We start from the raw sequence: 25,734 nt of genomic DNA, 5'->3' as shown, positions 1-25,734 counted from the left end.
TTCTGTGCTTCCCGTGGTCTCCTTTGCCTTGTCCTTCTCCACCTGGATGGCCTGTAAACTGGCAGCTAGACCGTGGACCCTTAGTCTTGCCTCCACGGCAGTGTCCTGTGGCTTTACCGGACAAAACCTGCAGGGCACTGTGCACCGGGGCCTGTTGGGGTTCCTGGTGCTTAGGCTTGTCCCTCGGAGGTTGGAGATCTACGAAAATGGCCCTTTGGGAGGAAGCTGGGTGGAGCCAGTGTGAAGGGCCCAGTGGGGATCTCTGGTCTCTGCTTGGCATTGAATCTTGGTTGGAGTCTTCGAGCCCAGCGCTGGGCTGGGCTGGGCAGAGTGGACAGACAGCTCCCTTCTACTCTCCAGTACCCTGTGCGTCCAGCCTCGATGACCTATGATGACATTCCACACCTCTCGGCCAAGATCAAGCCCAAGCAGCAAAAGGTGGGCTGCCCTCTGATGGAGGTGGAGGAGGGGAGGGGTGCTATGGGTGGGGGCTGATGAAAGAGCAGACAGGCCCTCTGGGGACTAGAAGCCCACAAAACGGGCGATTGGAGGGTTCAGAGGAGAACCAGTCGCTTCCAGAGCTGAGAAGGCCACCAAGGAAGGAAAGTCTCCAGGAGGAAAGAGGGTGGGCAGCTCCAGAGAGGCCAGGGAGTAAGAAGTCTTGAGAGGAGTTAGGGACTGGGAATGGGGGGCTCATGTTCACAGGATAAGGCAGGGGCCAGCATGCAGCAGCTCTGATAAGGGGGATCATCCAGTGCCTTGAAGGGCTGGGGTGCTAGGGGCCAGGAGAACTGTAGGTGTGCCCTACCCTGTCTGGCGGGTGGCTGCAGCCCCCCACCCCCAGATTCTTTAAGAGAAATTGGACATGAGAATTTTTATGAGAAAAATCTGTTGGTTTTTTAATGTTGGCACCCAGTTTAGATTTTGGAGGGTAGAATAGGGAGGACAAACAAAACTACGTGACTCCCACCAGAAAAGTTCCTGCCTGGGAATCAGGGAGGAGTCAGAAAGCACTCTGGCCTTTCTGTCAGAATTTGGGTTTATGGCCTTCAGTGGAGACTGAAGCCTGGGGGCTTGCTTCTGGGCAGGGCTGGGACTGGCAGGGACTGGGGTCAGGAGGTGGGTGTGGGCAGGTTGGGGATGTTCTTGTGTTCCTCATATCTGGTGGGGGTGCTTGGTGCCTACAGGTAGAGCTTGAGATGGCCATCGACACCCTGAACCCCAACTATTGCCGCAGCAAAGGGGAGCAGATCGCACTCAACGTGGATGGCGCCTGTGCAGACGAGAGCAGCACATACTCCTCGTGAGTTCCCTGGGCCCGGTCTCCAGGCTTTGGTGTGCTCCAGTACGAGCCTTTTGAAGGCCTGTGGATCGCCTGAGCCCTTGTGCCCCTGTGCTGGGCTCCCTACCAGCGTCCCAGCTTCACATGCTTGGGCCTGGAGCAACCCTGCCCTGCAGCAAGTGTCTTCTCTGTGGAGAGGCCCCGTGATGGGAGTGGGGCTTGTACCCACCCCTGTCCTTGGGCCACGAACCTCATCCCCAGCTTCCCTGCTGAGGCTCCCATATGCTGAGTTGGGGCCTCGGTCCCTGTTCCTTGGTGTTGGCTTTCAGAAGGCGTCTGGGGTAGAGGGGCTTTGTCTGCCGTGCCCTGGGTCTAGAGCTTCCTTCTGCTCCCTTCTGTTCTCCTTCTGCTCCCAGGAAGCTGATGGACAAGCAGACGTTCTGCTCCTCCCAGAGTACCAGTAACACGGCCCGTTACGCCGCTGCACTCTACAGGCAAGGTACCCGCACTGGGCGTCCGGGCCGCCGTGGCTCCTCGAGGTCTCTGGAGTGGGAGAGAAGCAGGATGGGGGCCGGGACGGGGAGGCTGTCCTTAGCCTGGTACCCAGCTTGTTGCTCCCCTAAAGCTGGACACCCGCAGGGGCCAGGCAAGTTGTAGAAATGACAGATCGCGGGAGCTGGAGTCGGCCACCACTGAGGACTTCTGCCTCCTGATGCTGCCTGACCTGATAGGGATGGGGCATCCAAGGTCATTGTCCTCCTGGGACACAGACATACGCACGGCATAACTTTTGAGACAGGTGGTAGCATTTGGTTTTAAATATAAGGTACTTGTGCACGAGCAGTGTTACTCCTAGACTGCATCTATCCAAGAGAAATGCAATGTCCACAGAAAACTTGTACGTGGATGTTCATAGCAATATCATTCATAATAGTGAAAAGGCAGAAACAATCCGGAAGTCCGTCAGCCGATGCCAGGAGCACGGTGTCCTGCAGCTGTGTGAGAGATGGCACACTGGTGCTTCGGAGCCCTAGCGTGCCCGAGCCTTGAAAACATGATGCTCAGCGAGAAAAGCCAGTCACAAAGGGCCACATATATGAGTCCCTTCACGTGAAGTGTCCATAAGAGGCAAGTCAGTAGAGACAAAGCAGAGAGCGGTTGCCCGTAGAATGCGTTGTGGCTGAGGATGGGCTCAGGTTTTCCTTCTGGGAGATGAAGATGTTCTTAGATTGATTGTGGTGCTGGTGATACAACTCCAGGAATGTATGAAATACATTGAATTGTATGCGTTAAGTGGGTGGGTTTTGTATGCCATTGTTATGGTCTAATAAAGCCTTTAAAAAGTACAAGGTAGTGTACATGTTTAGAGTTCATAAAGCAATAAAACTAATTTGGACACTTAGGAAACAAACTAGAATAGACTCAAAAGTTGTATCAGCTTTTCTTTTTTGAACCTGTGTCTCAAGGACATAGTTTGTTTGTTTTTTTAATATTTATTTTATGGAGAGAGTGGGCATGTGTGTGAGCCAGAGAGGGTCAGACAGAGACAATCTTGTTTGTTTGCTTGTTTGTTTGTTAGTTAAAGTTTATTTATTTTGAAAGAGAGAAAGCACGAGTGGGGGAGGGGCAGAGAGAGAGGAGAGAGTGAGGATCCCAAGCAGGCTCTGCACCACCGGTGTGAGGCTCATACTCGTGAGCCGTGAGGTCACGACCTGATCTGAAGTCAGATGCTTAACCAACTGAGCCACCCAGGTGCCCTGTAAGAGAGAATTTTTTTGGGGGGGGTATTTTTATTTAATTTATTTTTTTAATTTACATCCAAGTTAACATATATGCAACAATGATTTCAGGAGTAGATTCTTTAGTGCCCCTTCCCCATTTAGCCCATCCCCCCTCCCACACCCCTCCTGTAACCCTCTGTTTGTTCTCCGTATTTAAATCTCTTCTGTTTTGCCCCCTCCCTGTTTTTATGTTATTTTTGCTGCCCTTCCCTCATGTTCATCTGTTTTGTATCTTAAAGTCCTCATGAGTGAAGTCATATGATATTTGTCTTTTTCTGACCAATTTCACTTAGCATAATGCCCTCTAGTTCCATCCACGTAGTTGCAAATGGCAAGATGTCATTTTTTTTGATTGCTGAGTGATACTGCTTTGTATATATATATATACACCACATCTTCTTTATCCATTCATCCATGGATGGACATTTGGGCTCTTTCCATACTTTGGCTATTGTTGATAGTGCTGCTATAAACATGGGGGTGCATGTGTCCCTTCGAAACAGCACACCTGTATCCCTTGGATAAATGCCTACTAGTGCAATTGCTAGGTCGTAGGGTAGTTCTATTTTTAGTTTTTTGAGGAACCTCCATACTGTTTTCCAGAGTGGCTGCACCTGCTTGTGTTCCCACCAACAATGCAAAAGAGATCCTCTTTCTCCGCATCCTCGCCAACATTCGTTGTTGCCTGAGTTGTTAATGTTAGCCATTCTGACAGGTGTGAGGTGGTATCTCATTGTGGTTTTGATTTGTAGCTCCCTGATAACGAATGAGTGATATTGAGCATTTTTTCATGTGTCAGTTGGCCATCTGGATGTCTTCTTTGGAGAAGTGTCTGTTCATGTCTTTTGCCCATTTCGTTCGTCACTGGATATTTGTTTTTTGGGTGTTGAGTTTAATAAGTTCTTTATAGATTTTGGATACTAACCCTTTATCTGATATGTCGTTTGCAAGTATCTTCTCCCATTCCGTTGGTTGCCTTTTAGTTTTGCTGATTGTTTCCTTCACTGTGCAGAGCTTTTTACATTTTATTTATTTCTGAGAGACAGAGAGAGAGAGAGAGACAGAGAGCACAAGTGGGGGAGAGGCAGAGAGAGAGGGAGACCCAGAATCCAAAGCAGGCTCCAGGCTCTGAGCTGTCAGCACAGAGCCTGATGCGAGGCCTGAACTTGCAAACCCTGAGATCATGATCTGAGCCACAGTGGGACACCTAACTGACTGAGCCACCCAGGTGCCCCAGCTGTGCAGAAGCTTTTTGTTTTGATGAGGTCCCAATAGTTCATTTTGGCTTTTGTTTCCCTTGCCTCTGGAGACATGTTGAGTAAGAAGTTGTTGCAGCCAAGATCAGAGACGTTTTTGCCTACTTTCTCCTCGAGGATTTTGATGGCTTCCTGTCTTACATTGAGGTCTTTCATCCGTTTTGAGTTTATTTTTGTGTCTGGTGTAAGAAAGTGGTCCAGGTTCGTTCTTCTGCGTGTCGCTGTCCAGTTTTCCCAGCACCACTTGCTGAAGAGACTGTCTTTATTCCATTGTGTATTCTTTCCTGCTTTGTCAAAGATTAGTTGGCCATCTGTTTGTGGGTCCATTTCTGGGTTCTCTATGCTGTTCCATTGATCTGAGTGTCTGTTCTTGTGCCACTGAGAGAGAGAATCTTATTCAGGCTCCATGCTCAGCCCAGAGCCCGATGCAAGGCTTGATCTTAACAACTGTGAGATCATGACCTGAGCCGAAAGTTGGACACTTAACCAACTCAGCTGAGCCACCCAAGTGCCCCTTAAGGACATAGGTCTTTTTTAAATTTTTTAAATGTTTATTTATTTATTTATATTGTCTTAATGTTTATTTTTAAGAGGGAGAGAGAGCATGAGCAAGGGAGGGGCAGAGAGAGAGAGGGAAACACAGAATCCGAAGCAGGCTCTAGGCTCCAGGCTGTCAGCACAGAGCCCCATGTGGGGCTCGAACCCACGAACCGTGAGACCTGAGCCAAAGGCGGACGCCCAACTGACTGAGCCACTCAGGCGCCCCTGCACGTTTGTTTATTTTTGAGAGAGAGACAGAGAGAGAGACAGACAGCATGAGCAGGGGAGGACAGAGAGAGAGGGAGACACAGAATCTGAAGCAGGCTCCAGGCTCTGAGGTGTCAGTATAGAACCCCACACGGGACTTGAACTCATGAATCATGAGATCATGACCTGAGCCCAAGTTGGATGTTCAACCAAGTGAGCCACTCAGGAGCCCCCAAGGAAATAGTTCTTCAAAGCCCACCCTTGCAGCTGGGACCATTCATTTCTTTCTTTTAATTAGTTCTTATTATGGCAAAATATACAGAACCTAAAATTTACCATTTTAATCATTTTTTATTTATTAAAATGTTTATTTATTTTTTTTAAACATGTTTCCATTTTTTTAACGTTTATTTATTTTTGAGACAGAGAGAGACAGAGCATGAATGGGGGAGGGTCAGAGAGAGAGGGAGAGACAGAATCAGAAGCAGGCTCCAGGCTCTGAGCTGTCAGCACAGAGCCCGACGCGGGGCTCGAACTCACGGACTGTGAGATCATGACCTGAGCTGAAGTCGGATGCTTAACCGACTGAGCCACCCAGGCGCCCCTATTTTTTTGTTTTTAATGTTATTTTTGAGAGAGAGCGCATGCTGGGGAGAGGCGAAGAGGGAGAGGGAGAGAGGATTCAAAGAAGGCTCTGTGCTGACAGCAGACAGCCTGATGCCGGGCTCGAACTCACAAACCGCGAGATCATGACCTGAGCCAAAGTTGGGTGCTCAGCCGACTGAGCCACCCAGATGCCCCTACCATTTTAACCATTTTGAAGTGTACAGTCCAGTGATGTTAAGGGCATTCGTGTTGGCATCCGACCATCACCACCATCCATCTCTAGAACCTTTGCCATCTTCCCAACGTGATTGTGTTTTTCTGTAGCTAAACTTACCTGTCCTTTTTCCTCCTGTGTCTCTTGTGGTGTTTCTTAGGATGCTTTCTGCCATCTTAAGAGGTTCTCCTAAAAATGTTTTTCTAGTATTTATAGTATTTTATACTAAATTTTTAACATACCTGAAAATTATTCTATGTAGGGTGGTAGGATGGTTCTTTTTTTATTTTTTTCATTTCAGTACAATTAATGTCCAGTGTTCTATTAGAGCCAGGTGTACAACAGAATGATTCAGCAATTTTATATATGACTTAGCTGCTCATCACGATGAGTGTACGCTTAATCCCTTCCCTAGTTCACCCATCCCCCCCACCTCCCCTTTGGTAACCATCAGTGTTCTCTGTAGTTCAGTCTCTGCTTTTTTTTTTTTTTTTTCTATTTTTTACCGTTCTTATTTATTTTTGAGAGAGACAGAGACCGAGCATGAGCAGGATAGGGGCACAGAGAGAGGGAGACACAGAATCGGAAGCAGGCCCCAAGCTCCGAGCTGTCAGCACAGAGCCCAACATGGGGCTCAAACCCATGAACTGCGAGATCATGACCTGAGCCAAAGTTGGGTGCTCAGCCGACTGAGCCACCCAGGTGCCCCGTCTTTTTCTTTCCCCCCCTCTGGTTTGTTTCTTCTTTTTTCTTGTTCATTTGTTTTGTTTCTTAAATTCCACATATGAGTGAAATCATACGGTATTTGTAGGATCGTTTGTTTCTTTACTCCTGACTGCGAGCACTCCGCTCCCTCTGGGGCCCAGAGAGCTTTCACAGAGCCACTTACCAGAGCCTTAGCATCTGATGTCTTCTCTTTCAAGCGCACGTTGACTTGATAGAAGTGGATTATCTTTGCACTGCCTCCTAGTGATCTTTGTCCGAGACTGTGTAGACACTCCTCCAGCTGGCCGCACCAGGGGCCGTTCCTCCAACCACATTTGCACTAGCTGACTTCTGTGCGGATCGGGTGGGATTTTGATGAGCAGAGTTGGAGGATGAGCGGAGACAGTCTGAGTGTGTGAGGAGCAGGGGGTGGGCATTGAAGGTGTCCGGCGAAGGCCTGGTGGGAAAGAGCAGGCTGTGTTTGGTGTGGAGCAGTTGCCCGGTGTGGCCAGAGCAAGCAGCCAGGGGAAAGGGAGTGGGGACGGGCTGGGAAGGTGTGGGATGCTTGTGGGGAGGGGGCCGTATGCAGGCAGGCTTAAAGAAGTGACTTCGAGCAGAAGAGTCTGGATTCACGTCCTGGTGCGGTTGTGCGTTTACTGCATCCGGCAGGGCCGGGGGTGCTGGGAGTGGCCGCTGGCCTGGTGGTCCCAAAGCTCTGGGACTAGGGGCCAGAGCAGAGGTGGGAGGTGGTTTGGCGGTGGGTCAAGGTCTTTGCAGGGGTCCAGGGCCCTTCGGGACTACCGTGAGCCAAGCCGGTGGGCTGACCCCGGTTCCTAGAGTCACGTCCACGCCCCCCTTCTGCCAGGTGAGCTTCACCTGACTCCTTTACACGGCATCCTGCAGCTGCGGCCCAGCTTCTCCTACCTGGATAAGGCAGACGCCAAGCACCGAGAGAGGGAGGCGGCCAATGAGGGTGAGCTCTGGCCCCCCAGCCCTGCTGTTAGTGTAGAAAAAACTAGCCCAGGGGTTTGGCTTCTAGGACACTGAGCAGCACGGCTGCCGCTACCCCCTGGGTGCCCTAGCACTCCCCTCTGCGACTGTAACAACCAAAAACATCTTCCCGTGTTTCCCCTTGTCCCTGGGGCGGGGGCAAAATTGTCCCCGGTGAGAACCACTGACTTGTGCAGCTGCCTCCGTCTAGAAGGAGAACTGACACCTCTGCCTGAGGCCTTCCGTGTCGGTGGGGCTGAGAGCAGGGAGTAGGGGCGCCACCGGAGGCTGCAAGCAGGGGCCGCGCTCTCTCCGCTTTTTCTCACAGCAGGAGACTCCTCGCAGGACGAGGCAGAAGAAGATGTGAAGCAGATCACGGTGAGTAGCTCTAGCCCCGAGAAGAGGGAGGGTGCCGCCTGCAGAGGCGGCAGGCTGGCCTCGGAGCTCAGCTGCCCGGAGGCTGCAGGGGCCGGGAGGGTCTCTGCGGAACACGGGCTCCAGGGGGGAGACAGATACCGAAACCGTGTTTCCTTCAGAGCCTTTTTGCTGGTGACTTGGGGGGGGATAAGCTGGTCTCTGCCCGGCCTGACTTATCCCAGCTGTAAACAGGATAGCAGCCCTGGGGTTCTGTAGAGTTGGGGACCCAGGGCCCAGAAGGTTCAGTGAACCCTCAGCCTGTGCCATGAAGCCCAGGTCCTAGCAGAGCGAAAACGCCGCATTAATTAACCATGTAATTCTGTCTTTTCAGGGGTGTGCAGATGCAACAGTTCTCTCTTAATTCTTATTCCTATATCAAACATTATCGGAAGAATATTGACCTTCCACTTATGGCTTCTGAAGCTTCCTCTCTGTAAGCGTAGTTAGGTTAAAATGAGCATTTAGAGAAGAGTCCTGCACAAATATTGATGCGGATGACAAATGTGGCTAAAGTTGTAAGCATTTGCACATCTTTGAAGGACAGGCAGATACTGATGTAAGGGGGCGGGGAGGGGGGTGGCGCTCACCTGTTCTCAGTAGCTTGGTGAGTGATCTTAGAACCCTCCTTCCCTTCTCTACTCACTGGCCCTTGTTTAACAAGGCACTTGTAGGCCCATGTGCCTTAAAGGACCCATACAGAATCCCAGGATCCTGGGGTGCCTGGCTGGCAGTGGAGCGTGCAACTCTTGATCTCAGGGTCAGGAGTTCAAGCCCCAGTTGGCTATGGGGCTTACTTTAAAAAAAAAAAAAAGAATCCCAGGATTCGATAATCCAGCCAATGCCTCTGTGTAGGTGCCCTTCACAGGAGGGGTGAGTCAGGGCTTCATTCTGTCTACTCTAAGCAACGGAAACCCAGATCTACCTAGCATGAGCCCCAAATGGAATGTATTAGTCCCTGTTACTGAAAAGTTGAGGGGTAGCTTCAGGTGTGGCTGGATTCAGGTGCTCAGACTCTGTCATCAAGACCTGGTTTCTCCATCTCCACCTCCAGGTTCTGCCTGCCTCTTTTGGCCTCTTTCTCAGGCAGGGTGTCTGTCCCCAGTGGTACAGAGTTGTCCCAGCTCCAGGCTCACATCCTCCCAGCTTCCAAGACCCCAGGGGAAAAGAAACTTCTTTCTCATTACTTCTAACTAAAGTCCCAGACTGGACTCGTTGGCTTGGCCAACCCTGAACCAGCCCCTGTGGCTAAGAGGATTTGGTGCTCGGATTGTTCAGGTCTGAGTCACGTGCCCACTCCTGTGGCTGGGAACGTGTGTGGGGGTGGGGGCGGGGGAGGGATATTTGCTCTCCCAAACTGAGGGGGAACTGGGCGTTTCCTAAAGGAAAACGGGGGTCCTGTTGCCAGCGGGAGTGGAAATAGAGTGGGTGCCGGCAGGCGGAGGCAAGAGAAAGCTGCTCTGTGGCCTGTGTTGGCGAGTCACAGAGAGGGATGTGGTTGGAGCTGTATTAAGAGACCTGTGTCAGGAAATGGGGGGGCTCGGGGGTGGGAGGTGCCCCAGGTGTGGGGTTCTCCAGCCTCCTGGTGGGCGCGGAATGCAGCCGGGTTGTGTCCTGGGCCTGAGGCCACCACGCCCCTCCCAGGTGCGGTTCTCCCGTCCTGAGTCAGAGCAGGCCCGCCAGCGCCGTGTGCAGTCTTACGAGTTCCTGCAGAAGAAGCACGCCGAGGAGCCCTGGGTCCACCTGCACTACTACGGCCTGAGGGTGAGCCGGGGGCCCCAGGGCGGTCCTGGGAGCAAAGCCTGGTGCCCAGTGTGGCCTCACTGTCTCACCGTGAACTGGTTTCACATTGAGTGGTAGCCCAGGGAGGGAGGATGAAGTCCTATGGGCAGTTTGTCCCTTGATCCAGCTGGTCCACTGAGTGTCCCCAAGGGAGCAGGAGACCGAGAAGTGAGTCTGCTGTTTCTTGGGTCAGGGGTTTCGGCCCCCCAGACTCTGCCAAAGTGTGAGCATCTTACGCGCTCTGGGGTGGGGCTGGTGTTTAGTTATGTATTTTTATGCATCACGGGTCCTGAACGGAAGCGCATGATAGAGAACTGGCCATCTCTTCCCTGGGCCAAGTTCACCATGTATTTGCCAAGGGTGCTTTTGACTATACTTGCTTTTTATCTGGTGTGTTGACCTTGAGCCCAATCCTTGAAACTGTTGAGTAAGGGAAACAATTGAATCAAAGCCAAAGACACCAGAGGCTAGGGCTCCCTAACATTTTTCTGGGGAAGGAACAACTCATGATTTCTCTGGAATCTTCTGAAAGATTCGTGTTGACAGAGTCTTAGAGTCAGACTTCAGAAGCTCTGCTATTTCCTAGTGTGTGACTCTAGGCAAATTACCTAATGAGATAAGTTGAGATATATATGCAGCCATTGGACTAGACCCTGGCACATAGTAGGTGCTCACTGACTGTTAGCTGTTATTTTTATCGTTGCTTTTAGTGGTCCTGTGTCACAGACAGGGCCCCTAGGCATGGGTGCTGGGGCTGTTCAGTCACAAAGCTGGAAATGGTTGGTTGAGGCCACATCACAGAGGCCTTGGATGCCATGCTCAGGTGTTGGTTGGCTTTGGGGCCAGACAGTAGGTGGCTGGAGTGGAAGGTGATAGAGGGGTGAAAACTGGAGGGCAGAAGGGCTGGGTAGGGGGTGGCGGAGGGTCCTCCCACCCTGCCCCTCCACCAACAGGACAGCCGCTCTGAGCACGAGCGCCAGTACCTCCTGTGCCAGGGTTCCAGCGGGGTTGAGAACACAGAGCTTGTCAAGTCACCCAGGTGAGGTCCTCCGGTCCATGGTGTTAATCCCTATGGGCTACTGAGCCTGTCACTGGCACTAGGAGGGTCCCTTCGATGTGGGGCCTTCCTAGGGACTGTGGTCCCTTCTGTAGCGTGGAGGAGGGACATGGGGAGGGGTCCTTCGTCCTCTGGAGAGGGCCAGGAGAGTGGGTGTGGGAAGAGATGGTTCTCCTTTCTCTACAAGTTTGGGGCGGGTGGGGTGCTAGGGAGTATGGGGATGGATTTCTGTCTGCTTTTCCACCCCCCAGCCCTTCCCTGGGGATGCTTCAGCTTAGGTGCAGTCTGGGTTCACAGGCAGGTGTGGGGCAGGGACAGAGCCCGGGAGCCCCTGACCCTGCCCTCTTCCCTGCAGTGAGTACCTCATGATGCTGATGCCACCCAGCCCAGAGGAGGAGAAGTGAGTAGATTCGGGCCACACGCCATCCTCCCCACCCCCACCCCAGACCTCCCCCACATCCCGTCCTGTAACCCATCACCTCTGTTTTCATCAGAGATAAACCTGTGGCCCCCAGCAACGTCCTGTCCATGGCCCAGCTGCGTACCCTGCCCCTGGCCGATCAGATCAAGATCCTGATGAAGAATGGTGGGTGGACACCCTTTCCCCTGGGGGGACCCCAGCCCTGCCACTTCCTGGGGAAACAATCTAGGAGAGACTAAGGACTTAGGGGCGAGGCCAGAGGCCCCCACCACCCAGAGTGTGCCCAGCTTTACAGCTCCAGCCTTGTCTGGAAGGAAGGTACTGCAGCGGGCTCCCGCAGCCAGGCTCTGGATCCTGTTCCGCCCTGGCCACTCCCCTCCTGTGTGAGCCTGGGCAGGTCACTGACCTTCCTGAGCCTAAGTTTATCTGTAAAAAGGAACTAAGCTCCTAGGGGGCTGAGATGAGGATTCAGAGACGACGTTTCTATGTGGCTTATACAGAGCCTTGCACATGAACATGAGTTCCATTCATTTGCTTGCACTGTTTTGAGGCGTCCTCACCAGGCTCCACACAGTAGGGACTGGTCTCCTTTCTCAGAGGACTTGGAGGGCCAGAACCCTTAGGGCAGATGTGAGCCCTGAACCTCAAGAGCCAAGTCCCAGGACCTGGGCTCCTCTTCTGAGATACCAACTCAGGGGTCTCCAGGGGCCTGAGCGGAGGGGAGCTCCCAGCTATGCCTGGGGCTGCCAGGGTGCCAGGCCGATGGCTTTCCTGCAAAGGACATGGGGTCATCCCCAGGTTCTTGCCTTTCTGGGCCTCAGTAGTAATAGTCTCCCCCCCTCCCCCTTTTTAAATTTTTTTTTTTAATGTTTTATTTATTTTTGAGAGAGAGAGACAGAGTACGAGTGTGGGAGGGGCAGAGAGAGAGGGAGTCACAGAATCCGAAGCAGGCTCCAGGCTCTGAGCTGTCAGCACAGAGCCCGATGCGGGACTCGAACTCATGAACCATAAGATCATGACCTGAGCTGAAATGGGAAGCCTAACTGACTGAGCCACCCAGGTGCCGCCCCCCCCCCCCTTTTTTTTGACTAGGCTCCATGCCCGACATGGGGCTTGAACTCATGACCCTGAGATCAAGAGTAGCATGTTCTACCCACTGAACCAGCCAGGTGCCTTGTAATAGTTCTACCCTTAAGGAGCACCTTTTGGGGTCTTTCCTGCAGGATTCAGTGAGGTGCAGGGTGTCTGCACATAACAAGCAGCCAGTGAAGTTGGCTGTTGTTATTACCCACGTCATCAGTGTTATTTACATGCCGGGGTGGTTAAGTGAACCTGAAGCTATGTAGATTTGGCAGGGGAGAGGGACGGGCCCGGGCACCCTTCCCTTGTCTGATGTTGTCTGTGTCCTCCTCAGTGAAGGTCATGCCTTTTGCCAACTTGATGAGCCTCCTGGGCCCCTCCATCGACTCTGTGGCTGTTCTGCGTGGCATCCAGAAGGTGGCGATGTTAGTCCAAGGAAACTGGGTGGTGAAGAGGTCAGTCCCTCTGTGACTCTGTGACGGATCTTGTGATCCATTCAAATTCAATGTTTTGAGTTTAAGCCTACCTTAGTGCTTTCTGTTTGTCCTGCATTTTATATCCATTCTTACCTTCTACTGGATTCTTTTTTTTTTTTTATTTTGTTTCTCCCTGCTAATTTGGAAGTTCTCCTTTCTGGACCTTACAGATTTCAGTGTGCATTCATAACTGATGATGGTTTAATGAGTTGTTTGTTTTTTTTTAAGTTTGTTTATTTTGAGAGAGTGCGTGCATGCGCGTGGAGAAGGGGCAGAGAGAGAGGGAGAGAGAGAATCCTAAACAGGCTCCACACTGTCAGCGTGGAGCCTGATGCAGGCCTCCAACTCATGAACCGTGAGGTCATGACCTGAACCGAAATCAAGTCAGACGCTCAACTGACTGAGCCACACAGGCACCCCGATCACAGTTTAATATTAATTGCTGTGTTTTACCCACATCCAGCACAATTCAAAGACCTTAGAATATTTTATATGTATTTTCTTCCCATTTCCCATGCCGTTGTATTTATATATTTTGATTGTATTTTTTTTATTTTTTCAAGTTTATTTGAGAGAGCGTGCGTGGAGGAGGGGCAGAGAGAGAGAGAGAGAGAGAGAGAGAGAGAGAATCCCAGGCAAGCTCCACACTGTTAGCACAGAGCCTGACATGGGGGCTCAAACCCACGAAATTGCAAGATCATGACCTGAGCTGAAACCAAGAGTTGCTTAATTGACTGAGCCACCCAGGCGCCCCTTAATTGTATTTAAAACCCACAAGATATTATTGTATTTAGTCAATATTCTTTAGATCTGCTCACATATTTATTTACCTTTTTATTCTGCTCATCCTGCCTTTCTTCATCTGTTTCTATCTGGGATGATTTCCTTCTCCTAAAAAGTGCTATGGTGTTTAATGAAGGTCTGCAGGTGATGGATTTCCTTGGTTTTGATACAGTTGGAAATAGAAAGGATATTTTTACTGAGTGTAGAATTTGCGGTTGATGGCTTTCCTTCCACACACGGACATAATTTCATTGTGTTTTCATTCCCATTGTTCCTGGTGACAAGTCCAGTCTTTACCCTAGCTTCTCTCTGGCTCGTTTTAAGATTTTCTCTTGTTTTGGCTTTTTACAGTTTCTTAAGATGTGTCTGAGTCTGAATTTCCTTTCACATATCCTGTGGGGTTCAGAGGTCCTGAATTTGTGGCTTGATGCCTGTCAGTAGTTTCTCTTCTGTGATTCCTCCACCAGACTGTCCGTTTCAAGGGGATAGGGACTCTCCCTCATGTCCTTGGTACTCGGTACAATGTCTGGCACATCTTAGACCCTTGCCAAGTGTGGCTCCCTGAATTATGTTAATGTTAAATAGTGTAATATAAAATTAATTCATACAGCCTCGCTTTTAGGAAGCGTGGTATAAGGCGAACAATCTATCGAAATGTGAATTGTTCCAATTTTTAAGTCCTTCATTGCAGCAGCTCCCATCATTTCAGTCGGTCAAGTGAATGGTAAAGGTATTCATGTTACTGCCACATGGTGGCGCCCTTGCCCTGGGAAACGAATGCCCGGTCTCTGTCCGTACATTGTGGCCATTGTCTTGTGCCGCACAAGTGTTTGGTTATAAAAGGCCTTCGGATGGCACGTCGCCCATTAAATGGGACAGCCAGGTGTATTTACAGCATGAATGAATGAGAGGACGCTGACCCGGAGAGGCAGAGACTTGCCAAACGTCGGGCAGCAAGGCAGCCACAGAGCTGGGGTTTGAGCTCTCTGCCCGGCCCTGATGTTTCTGCCCTTTCAGCCTGAGGCGTGTCCCTGTGACTTGAAGGTAGGGCCCGCTGGGCCATGTGTTCTGTCTGCCCCGGTGCCTCGGGTCCTGCTGCAAGCCCATGCTGCCACACCACGGCCTGTGGGCGATGCTCCTTCTTTGCCCTGTCCTTTTGTGTTCTTGCGAGGAAATGATGCAAAATTCATAAATCGTTCGGTAAATATGGCCGTGCCCTCTGCTCCGCTCTCTTCCTCACACCGTCTCTGTCCTCGGGAGATCTGTGGGGCGGAGGTGGGCTCCATTACAGTTGAGCACAGCGAGTGCAGAGATCCAGGGCATGGACCATGTTCTTCCGCTCGTTCAGTTCCCACTTAGTGGGTCCCTTCTGTCTGTGTGGCAGAGGTGAACAACACAAGCCAGGTCCCTGTTCCCTTAGTTATTCTGGGTAGAGAGGAGACACAGAGCTCGACCTCGATGGAGGGGTATTAGTTGGTTGCCAGGTGGAGGGAGGAGGGGAGGAGAGGGGCCTCCCGGCAGAGGCACCGCAGGCACAGGGCGGCCTGGGGAGGTGTGTGTGACACCCCACTGGGGTGTGATGGGGTCTGTGGCTGAACTTGGTCAAGTTATGCTTGTGAGCCTCATGACCCTGCTCTTTCGCCCTGCGCCCTGAAGTTCTCTGAGCTTGCCTGCTGGTCCTCTTCTCTTCTCTCCAAAGGCTTTAGCCCCACTCGTGCCTCAGGGCCCAGCCGGGTCCCAGCCCCTGACCCCTCTCACCCCTGCTCACACTGCCCACCCCACCCCTTCCGGCAGGTGGTAAAGGCCTCGTGTGCTGTTTCACAGCCAGTCTCTTGGCCTCACGCCTGCCGCACGTGGAGGACTCGCTGTCTCCCCGAGTCCTGGGCTGGCCTCTTTCTGAGCCCCTGACTGCGGTGGGCCTCGGGGCTGGGCCAGTGTGTGCACGGAAGGTCGAGAAGGGCAGTGAGGAAGAACTCTTAAGGGGGTGTGCGTAGCAGGGGTGCTTCTTTTCTACATACGTGTTCACAGAGCCAGGCTCCGAGGGTAAAAGGGAGGCCCTGGGAAGCCGTCCGAGCCCGTGTTGGAAAGAGTGCTTGGAGCTGGGGGCCGGCGCTGTGGCAGGTAGAGGGGCTGAGGGATGGGACTGACCTGTGGCTCCTGCTCTCGTTGGCAGCGACATCCTGTACCCCAAGGACTCCTCCAGCCCTCACAGCGGCGTGCCTGCCGAGGTGCTCTGCAGGGGCCGAGACTTTGTCGTAAGTGCTCAGGCTCTCTGGCCTCTGGTCGGTCGGGTAGGGATCACGGAGGGGGGGGGGGGGCGGGGGGGGCAGGGGCATGCAGGGCTTCCAGGACCTTGGCCCCGGTGGTGGGAAAAGGGCAGGTGTGGCTCTGGACCCTATTTCTTTCTCCTTCAACTCAGAATCCTGGAGTCTGGGGCTTCATAAGAAATCTGAGTTCCTCTGGCCTGGGGATTATAAACCAGAGGCCCATAGGCGGACTCTGGCTAAGAAACAGGTTTCATTTGGCCTGAGCTGTCTGCAGTCTTGTTTTTTTTTTTTTTTTTTATGTTGACTTAAATTGATTTTTACAATTCAGAATCACCGTACAAACCGGATTTCTAGCTTAAGAATAATTGGACAGTCTGGGACCACTGGGCCCAAATACCTGAAGGGCACCAGCGTTGGGTGGGGCTGACCATCCCATTCTCCACGGTCCTGGGCGCATCTGCTTCTCTCATACGCGTTCCCTGCACTATTGCTGTGGGTTTTTGCTGGCTTGCTCCTCTATTCCATTGCCCTGTCCCACCCCTGCCCTTATCCAGAACTTAAATCCCTGCCACAGCCTCCCTGAGGGCTTGAACCCCGGCCGTTGGGATCAGCACTGCCTCCTTTGGCCTCAGCTTTGTGTTTTGAGTTCAGGGAAATCGGTCTCCTTAGCTTGTGCACGGGGACCGTGATGTGCTCTCGCACAGGCCTGCTCACGCGGGCAGCCCTTAGGCTGCTCTCTCTGGAGAGAGTGCCTGTGTTTTCCTTTCCCTGGTCGGATGTCCCAGCTCCTTTGGACAGTTAGCGTCTGGGTGCCTGTGCAGTTTAGTTTGGTCTCGGGGTCGAAGCACAGGGGTGATCCACTCCCAGGCTTGTTCACAAAGCCCTCAGCCGCCCCTGCCTGTCAGCCTTTCTCTCACGTGAAGATGCTGTCAGACGGCGCCTGGGAGAAGGTCTGGTCAAGTCTGAGTTCTTGTCGGCGACTGTCTTCCCTGCCCTCGGGCCCCCAGGACAACTACGTGGGTTTGGGGCACAGTCTTAGGAGCGATCTATCTTTGTTTGCCCCCTGGAAACATGCTGCTTTTTCTCCCTCAGATGTGGAAGTTCACGCAGAGCCGGTGGGTGGTACGGAAAGAGGTGGCAGCAGTGACTAAAGTAAGTGACGTTCCCCCTCAGAAGCCCGGGCCCTGCAGGGAACGGGGGCTGGGGCAGGCTTTCGGGCCTGCGGGCCTCACTTCTTCCCCTCCCCCAGCTCTGCACGGAGGATGTGAAGGACTTTCTGGAGCACATGGCCGTAGTGAGGATCAACAAAGGCTGGGAGTTCATACTGCCTTACGACGGAGAGTTCATCAAGAAACATCCAGATGTGGTCCAGCGGCAGCACATGCTGTGGTCGGGTATCCAGGCCAAGTAAGGGCTTACTGAGCCGTCCACAGCCACTTCGTCCCCTAGGCCGGGTGTGGGCTGGTGAGAGCATACTGGAGCTGCGTGCACCCCGTCCTGCATGCTGGTGGATGTGGCAGATTGATCCAGAACCCCCCCCGCCCCCCCCCCCCCCCCGCACAGGCCTGGTACAGCTACCCCTGCCGATCAGAGCTGGCAGGTGTGTTCTTAGGGGTCAGGAAGGGAGGGCTGCGTGTGGAGAGCCGGGGTTTGCATGGCCCGAGGCAGCGGGCTGGAGACTGGCCGCGGAAGAGAAGGCTGGGCCACCGCCGCCCACCGCATGGCTGTGCGCGGTGGGGAGGGGCGACCGGGCTCTGTGCACACGGCATCCTCGGTCACCAGGATGTCCCTGGCCTCAAGAGGGAACGTTGCCGTAGTGAGGCAGGTGACCCGGGATGTGGCTTAAAGTTTATTCTTCTTTTCAGATTAGAAAAAGTCTATAATCTCGTGAAGGAAACCTTGCCAAAGAAGCCAGATGGACAATCAGGTGTGCGGGGGGGCTTCGGACTGGGCAGGCCCCTAACCCGCCCCTGGCTCCAGGCGGGCTGCTCTGCTGGGGCTCGTCGGGCCCAGAGAGGGGTGTGTGGCTCTCCCCATCGGTTGGCCTTTCTGTGCTTTCGTCTCCCTTCCCCTCAGACCTCAGCTTAAGGCTTGTCCCCCGTTAAATGCTTGGCCTCGGGGACTGAGGGCCTGTGCGCTCTGAGGCTCTCCTGGGTTCTGGGCCCTCTTGGGTCGGCAGGAAGTGGTGAGGGGACAGGAGGAGCCGGCAGGGACCGGGAACCCCTCCTGGTTGGGGTCTCCCAACGTGCGATTCTGACTCTCCCCACTTCTCTTTCTTTCCTCTCTGCCGGGGTAGCTCAGTCCCTGCTGGGTGAGGTGGGAGTGAGAGGCTGGTCTGCACTGTTTCCATCCCCTCCCTCTGGGGGACCGGGGGGTGTCCGCAGGCCGAGGGCCCCTCTCTGCCCCGTCTCTACGCCCCCCTGAGCAGCGCTGGCCTCTGCCTGCAGGGCCTGCCGGGCTGGTCTCCGGGGACCAGCGCGTCCAGGTGGCCAGAAGCAAGGCCCAGCAGAACCACGCGCTGCTGGAACGGGAGCTGCAGCGGAGGAAGGAGCAGGTGCGGGCGTCCACGGTCCTGCCCGGCGTGCGGATCAAGGAGGAGCCCGTGAGTGAGGAGGGAGAGGAGGAGGAAGAGCAGGAAGCAGAAGATGAGGAGCCCATGGACACCTCTCTCGGTGGCGGCCTCCACAGTAGGCTGGCCAACGGGCTGCCTGGCGGGCGGGCGGCGGGCGGGGACAGCTTCAACGGGCACCCGCCCCCGGGCTGTGCCGGCACCCCTGTGGCCCGGGAACTGAGGGCCTTCGTGGAGGCCACCTTTCAGAGACAGTTTGTGCTCACGCTGAGTGAACTCAAGCGCCTCTTCAACCTGCACTTGGCCAGCCTGCCACCTGGTCACACGCTGTTCAGCGGCATCTCGGACCGCATGCTGCAGGACACGGTGCTGGCCGCCGGTTGCAAGCAAATACTGGTGCCTGTAAGTAGAGCCTGCGCCGGCCCGATGGGCGTACGAACGAGGCTGCCCTCAGGCGGGCTCCTGGGCGGGCAGCGCTGCTCGTGGCGGAAAGGAGGCCGGTCCCGTCACTCTGGAGTGGCCTGCGCCCTGCTTGCCTTGGGGGCGTCGGTTTGGAGGCTGCCTGGGAACTCGGGAGGACCACTGACCTTTCTTTGAATTTTGGCTCTCGTGTGGTGGCTTTGTGTGACCTTGGGCCTCTTAGCCTCTGCGCCGTCGTGTGACGTGGGCAGATGTTGGCTTTGGTCTCCTGGGACTTGGGTGAGGGCCCCCTGAGATGTCTGAAGGCGCCAGGCCGCTACTTGGCCTAGAGCGGGGGCTGTCCGTGCGGGTTCCCTGGCCTGGTTTCCCGCCCCACTCTGCCGGCACATCTTTTTCCTGTCGTTTTTTCAGGACGACTCACTTTTTTTTTTTTTTTTTTTGAGAGAGAGAGAGTTGGGGAGGGGGCAGAGTGAGAGAATGTCAAGCAGGCTCGGCACTGTCCGTGCGGGGCTCCATCCCACAAACCGTGAGATTGTGGCCTGAGCCGAAATCAAGAGTCAGACGCTTAACCGACTGAGCCACGCAGGCCCAGCCCCAAGCTGACTCCACTTCTGTTATCTTTTGATCTTCTTTGCAATTTGTAGGTATAGAAACCGAGTTTTAAAGAAGGGAAATAAATGAGCTTTTCTCGTATACCAGGAAGTGATAGAGCTGGAATTTGAACCTGTTTAGTGGCTGCAGGGCTGAAATATTTTATTTTTTTTTGAGAGAGAGAGAGAACAAGAACATGAGTGGGGGAGGGACAGAGGGAGAGAGAATCCCCAGCAGGCTCCGCACTGTCAGCACCGAGGCTGATGTGGGGCTCGAACCCACAAACCACGGGATCATGACCTGAGCTAAAATTGATAGTCGGGCGCCTGATCGACTGAACCACCCAGGTGCCCCAGGGCTGAACTCTTTTCTGCTGTACTGGCTCGTGCGTGGGTTCTGGCAGGCCTTCCGGGCTAGAGGTTAGCTGGCCAGGCCAGCATGGTTAGCATTTCTGATGCCAGGCCTGCAGGTGGCAGTGTGACAATCCCCTCCCCCCACCCCGGGGCTTCCTGTCCCTGCATAGGAAGGGGCCCCGGAGTGGACGAAATGTAGGAGCAGAGCGTGTGTTGTGGACCATTTCCCTTAGCTGAGCGTGAGGAGTGTCAGCTGTGGCTTCAGGACGTGGTGCTGGTTATTCTCTCCTCCTAAGCTCTGCCCAGACTTGGCACCAGACCGCGTGACATGGGGCTGCGGCTGCCTCTTAAGAGATCGTTGATGTTTGCAGTCCAAGGTCAGAAGCACCTGCAGCCTTGGGTGATGAGGCAAAGGCCCAACTCTGTGTACTCGAGAAACAGAAACTAGGATGAGAGGCCTGAGATCCCATGCTGGCGGGGCCGTCCCAGGAGATCTGGTCCTCGTGTCCGGGAGCCTCCTTGGTGTGGTTTCCTCTGGAAGGTACCAGGGTTTGGGGGCCCTGCCCTATTTGGAGCACCCTTGCCCCCCCAGCAAAGGGGTCTAGGTAGCCCCAGGCCGTCTTGGGTGCTGTGTGGATGGGAGAGGGACGTGAGGTAGGCTACTGTCAGGTACCCTTGCCCTATTTCTCCCTCTTAGTGGGGCTGGGATCTCTGGGAGACCGTGGCCCCTCTGCTGCTCCCATCTATCTCCCTCCTCATGATCTTGATATAGGGACCGTATATCATAGTCTCCTCTGAGGAGGAAAAGACCTCAGATGTGTACACAAGGATGCTCAGGTCCAGGGAGCAGGAGGAGACTCGACTCACAGGCTTGAGTTTAATCCTGTTTCTACTATTAGACGTCCGACTGTGGACAGTGAGTAAACCTCTGCCCTGGAGCAGCTCCCTGCTCCCACCTCTCTGGTTTCCAGTGATCAAATGAGATTGTACGTGTCAGGGTCCCCCCGGGGCTTTATGTGGTGGTAGCCACCCCTGTTGTGTTGTCAGGGCTGGAAACCAGTCTACCAGGTGCCCTGAGCCTGGCCACCCTTTTCTTGGTCCCCCTTCAGACCCTGCTGAACCAAGTGGCACGGGTGCTTGGGAGCTGGGCAGGGTCCGTAACCCACAAGGACACGGCCCTCGAGAGAGGGAATCCCCAGATCCTCCTAGGGGCTGTGGGGGTGGGAGTGCTTCTCAGGCCCCATCTGCACGTGTATATTTAGGGTAGGAGGACACTGGGTGTCGGAGCAGAGCGGGGAGCTAATGCCAGGCTAACGGGACACACAGCAGAACTCCCTTCCCCACCTTGTCAACTGCATCCGGCGACTTGAGGCTGGGCCTGTCCCGCTCCCTCCCACTGACGCCCTAGTGAGTGGCAGGAGCTGGAACTGGAACCCACGGTCTCACAAGGGCGGCTCCATCCCTGAATGGGGCTTGTGCGGGCTGGGAGGGGTGAGGGGCGCGTGGACCCACGTGGCAAAGACAAACTACTAATGCCTAGGCCTCGGTTAGTTTCCCCCACAGACCGCTGCATCCCCAGACGAGCAGAAGGTGTTCGCCCTCTGGGAGTCTGGAGACATGAGCGATCAGGTGAGGTGACCTCTGCTACCGTCTCCCCAAGGGCAGGGAGGGGGGGTGAGGCCTTCGGGGAGACCCAGTGCGGTAACACATGCTCGTTTTCCAGCCGCTTTCGAGTTTAAATATTCTGGCTCCGTGTCCCTGTGTCGCGTTAGGCCGGACGTGCCAATCATTTGACCGGAACCCTTGGTCCCCTACTGCCTTCTGGACTGGCTGCATCCAAGTCCTCTTCTAAAAAATCTCTATAGGCTCCTAGGACCAACCCCCGAGACTTCGTTCAGTTCCAGAGGAACGGGGCAGGGTCCTAGGTATCTAAACTTCTACAGAGCTTTCCAGAGGATTCTGCCACCCAGCCTGTCTGGTGAACCAGTGACAGTCCACGTTTCTCAGGTGCTGGATTTCTAAATTAGAGAAACTGGTCCATTTTGCCTCCTGTCACACCCTGGCAGGAAGGGTCATAAGTGTCTAGTGAACAAACTAGGAGTTAAAACAGCAGCAGTGGCTGCATGGACCCTGACGTCCAGAAATTTTCCTTCAGTCATGAACTCGCTTGAACTTTAAGGATTTCAGAATAAACTGCTAAAACACTAGTTGGCCCTGTTCCTAAGGTGTGGGGAGGAAGGGAGATCCCTCTTCTGCCTCAGAGGGGCTGACAGACAGGTGGGCCTCTGTGCCCCAGGGCTGTGACGGGGCCCCGGAGCAAGAGCATCTGCAGGGGCTCTTCCTGAGCCAGCCTGTGTGCTCTTGGCCAGAATAGGTGGCATCTGAAGTTTCTAGTCCTGAAGGGATAGGAAATGAAAACAATTTCACAATTAACTTCAATCTGATGAGAAGATAAGTGCATTGAGACAAAGCTCTATGGGCAACAGTCTCCAGCCCCGTCTTCATGTAGCTTAGATGGTGACTTTCCCTGCATCCTAAATCCATTTTCACTTCTGTTTTGTGTCACGAAACACCACGTCTATACTGCCGACCCTCTGCTGGCGCTTGCCTGGTCCTTTCTTCTTCTTGGGGTCTCGGGACGACGGATTGGTCGGGTGTATTCCTGTCTAGAGAAGTCCTGGCGCACACAGACTGCAGCGTGGAGTTCAGTCCCACGGCTCTGGATCTCTTGTTCGGGGAGGTTTCTCTTTTAGGTGACTGTTTCCCACAATAACTTATTTTTGCTACTAAAGCACCGACAGGTTTTGCTTGAAATCTTTTCCAAAAATTACCGGGTCCGCCGGAACATGATCCAGTCGCGGCTGACTCAAGAGTGCGGAGAGGATCTGAGTAAACAGGAGGTGGACAAAGTGCTAAAGGTACACTCGCTCTGGGGAGCAGCGCCTGCGGTGGAGGCCGACAGGGGGTGGAAGTCCTCCCCGCCCACCCCACCCCCCCACCCCACCCCCAGCCAGCTGCGGTCTCTGCAGCTGCTCAAGGCTCGTCCAGCCGGGTCATCCCTTTAAGTGACTGGGCCTGAGTCCTGACTCCACTCCCCTCTTGAATCCTGTACCACTTGGCTTTCAGTAGAATCAATTTTTAAATTTAAAAGGAAATCTATAATTTATCATGTAGTATATGCAAGTCCTTAAATATACTACTTATAATGCTTTTATGAATGGACTATGGTGCAGATACCATATTGGCAGAAACATTGTAACACAGAAAGCTGAGGATGCTTTCTTTACATCTTGATTTAGTATCTCAAACATCCAAGGCCGTCTATGGTGCTGTTTATGAAGCACCTTTCTTCTGGGTCAGCTTATTGACAGTTTTTTTTATCTTGTGCTTGCCGAGCATATTCTTTTGTGGTTCCCCCCGCCCCCCCCCCCCCCTCCCCGAGAGGAAGAGGGCCTGAGCCCCAAGCACTAAGGAGACCGGGCAGTTACCACAGCATCGTCATCTCCCGTTTGTGTTCTATCCATTAATCATAAACCGAGTCGTGAGGAGCTGTACGGGCCGGAGTAGCTGCCTCGCCTGCTGAACACCCCTCTCTCGTCACAGGACTGCTGTGTGAGCTACGGTGGCATGTGGTACCTTAAAGGGACGGTACAGTCTTGACAGTAGTCACAGACCACTCACCCAGTGCGTCGAAGTCCCAGGAAGGACGGCGGAGCCGGCGGAGGTGGACGCAGCCTCACCTGCTTCCGAAGCCACGGAGCAAGAGGACCTGACCGTCCCGCGGCTGGGGTGTCGTGCTGTCTGGTGGCCAGCGGGGGTCACCCTCAGCCAGTGGCAGGGTCAGCTTCAGTTAGATCGCTCCCAGAAGACGGCGGCCGGGACCTTCTTTACAGTATAATTTGAAATCCCCAATGTATTTTGCTTATTATTTGGTTTCATTCTCCTAATAAAGAGGGTGTATACTGACCCCAGGCAGGCTGATATAAATCATGGTTTAATATTTTACTTTTCAAACTTAATGCCAACGAGGTCTAAGTTATGTTTACAAGATGAAGAAAACCTCAAGGTTTTAAATATTTAAAATGTCTAGAAGCCAGTGTGTAGTTTTTGATTATCTGCTAAGACTTCTGCCAATTTCATTAAACAAACCAAATCGAATTGTTTTACTGTTGGGTTTCTGTGGCCACTTTACCTTTTAAAACGACTTACTTTATGTAGCAGTCTCGACTGTTTACATGAACCATAGGAAAAATCAGAATCAAATCCATCTATTCTGTTTGCATAAGGATGCAAACAAAACCAGGTAAGTATGGAACGGTGTATAAGGCTATCACACTTTGATGTAAAAAATTTATATTTTGTGTATTTTTAAAATAAATGTAACACTAACCTGGCATCGTGGTGCTACTGTCTTCAAAGGGTCACAGGAAGGCAGTGCTGTCTGTGCTCTCAGGGCCTCGATTACAGCCAGGGGAGGGAGCCCACGGCGGGGGGGGGGGGGGGGGGGGGGGGGGGGGGGAGGGGGAATGACCTGAGCAGCGCCGCCTGGCACAACCATGCAGCCATAGGTGTAACTTGTACATTTTGACAGTAAAGAGAAGCTAGTAGAAATAGGTTATTTAGCCCAAGATGTGGCTAAAACGGCAACGTATAAAAATGTTAGTACAGGGGCGCCAGCTAAGTTGGTAAGCATCTGACTTTGGCTCAGATCATGATCTCACGGTTCGTGAGTTCGAGCGCTGTGTCGGGCAAGCTCTCAGCAGAGCCCACTTCGGATTCTGTGTCTCTCTCCCTCAAAAATAAACATCAAAAAAGTGATAAGTACAAAAAAAAAAAAAATACCACGTTTTCAAGATCTGGTACCTTATACTTACACCATTTGCAGTTTGGACCAGCCACAGTTTAAGTGCTCACTTGGGATGTGTCGCTAATGTCAACCTTATTGGATAGTAGAGCCCTAGAGGATTAGGAAGAAAGAGTAAGCTGGTGTGGGCAAGATGTGAAATTTTACTACCTCTTTTTCCATGATCTGTTTTGGGCAAAAGAGCCACTGGTACCTGAAGGTTTAGGTGACGGTCTATGCATGCTCAACACCGAAAAGGAAAACATTTGGTAATGTAGTTTCACAGGCCATTATGCTCTTGGTACTACTAACATGAGCCTGAAAAGAGTAAAAATTTCCAGAGTTGATCAAGAGTATGTCCAGTTATTGTATAACCACCTTACAAAGGAGAGACTCCTCATGGTGCACAGCAGAGACAGCATGACCACAGAGAAGTTAAGGGTCTCAGGGCTCAGTGGGCAGTCATAGCCTGAAACACACTGACAAAGGGAAATGAGTTAAACACTGAATTCAAATAGGAAAGTAAATTTAAGGAACTTAGGAAAGAATTGTTAAAAACAAAAAAATTCGCTGTAAGAATTAAAGATACACCAACATGAAGGAAAATGGCATGAGCCTTACAACTGGTCGGAAAGACCTTCCCCCACTCATGCTCTATCCCTATGTAAAAAATAAACATTAAAAAAATAAAAAAAAAAAAAAAGGGGGTGGCGTCTGGGTGGCTCAGTCGGTTGAGCCTCCGATCAGGTCATGATCTCACGGTCTGAGTTCGAGCCCCGTGTCAGGCTCTGTGCTGACAGCTTGGAGCCTGCTTTGGATTCTGTGTCTCCCTTTCTGCCCCTCCCCTGCTCACGCTCGCTCTTGCTCTGTCAAAAATAAACATTAAAAAAAAATTTTTTAAAACTGGTTGGAAAGAAAATGACAGACCAATTATTAGAGAAGAACAGGTCCAGGAATTTCCATGGTTGAACTATTCTCACATCTTTATGACAAGCACAAGGGTTAAACTTAAGCATGTAACAAGCCTCCAAATCCGGAAGCAGTGGTTTAAAACTTGACAAAGAGAGGCACCTGGGTGGCTCAGTCGCTTTAACAAC

At 52.8% G+C, this 25,734-nt stretch overlaps 1 protein-coding gene across 15 annotated transcripts in view; it reads left to right on the top strand.

The window, feature by feature from the left end:
- Positions 1-24,188, top strand: part of POLR3E (RNA polymerase III subunit E) — a 34,003-nt gene extending 9,815 nt beyond the window's left edge. For 5 of the 15 annotated variants that reach the window (XM_023246302.2, XM_019820805.3, XM_045047525.1 and 2 more), the window contains 19 exons: positions 361-438; positions 1,188-1,303; positions 1,699-1,781; positions 7,457-7,564; positions 7,910-7,959; positions 9,640-9,759; positions 10,731-10,816; positions 11,190-11,234; positions 11,329-11,420; positions 12,670-12,790; positions 15,768-15,849; positions 16,954-17,013; positions 17,111-17,268; positions 17,727-17,788; positions 18,309-18,832; positions 20,567-20,710; positions 21,346-21,423; positions 22,587-22,712; positions 23,398-24,188. In XM_023246302.2, the coding sequence (XP_023102070.1) occupies positions 361-438; positions 1,188-1,303; positions 1,699-1,781; positions 7,457-7,564; positions 7,910-7,959; positions 9,640-9,759; positions 10,731-10,816; positions 11,190-11,234; positions 11,329-11,420; positions 12,670-12,790; positions 15,768-15,849; positions 16,954-17,013; positions 17,111-17,268; positions 17,727-17,788; positions 18,309-18,832; positions 20,567-20,710; positions 21,346-21,423; positions 22,587-22,712; positions 23,398-23,454 (2,190 nt within the window). In that variant the 3' untranslated portion in view covers positions 23,455-24,188. The other 10 variants (XM_023246303.2, XR_002738817.2, XM_023246304.2 and 7 more) reach the window with 10 other exon arrangements.
- Positions 24,189-25,734: the final 1,546 nt, after the last annotated feature.

Source organism: Felis catus, chromosome E3, assembly GCF_018350175.1.
Source record: "Felis catus isolate Fca126 chromosome E3, F.catus_Fca126_mat1.0, whole genome shotgun sequence".
NCBI lineage: Eukaryota > Metazoa > Chordata > Mammalia > Carnivora > Felidae > Felis > Felis catus.
The sequence above is the reverse complement of the archived record's forward strand: the minus strand, read 5'-3'. Positions and strand labels throughout refer to the sequence as shown.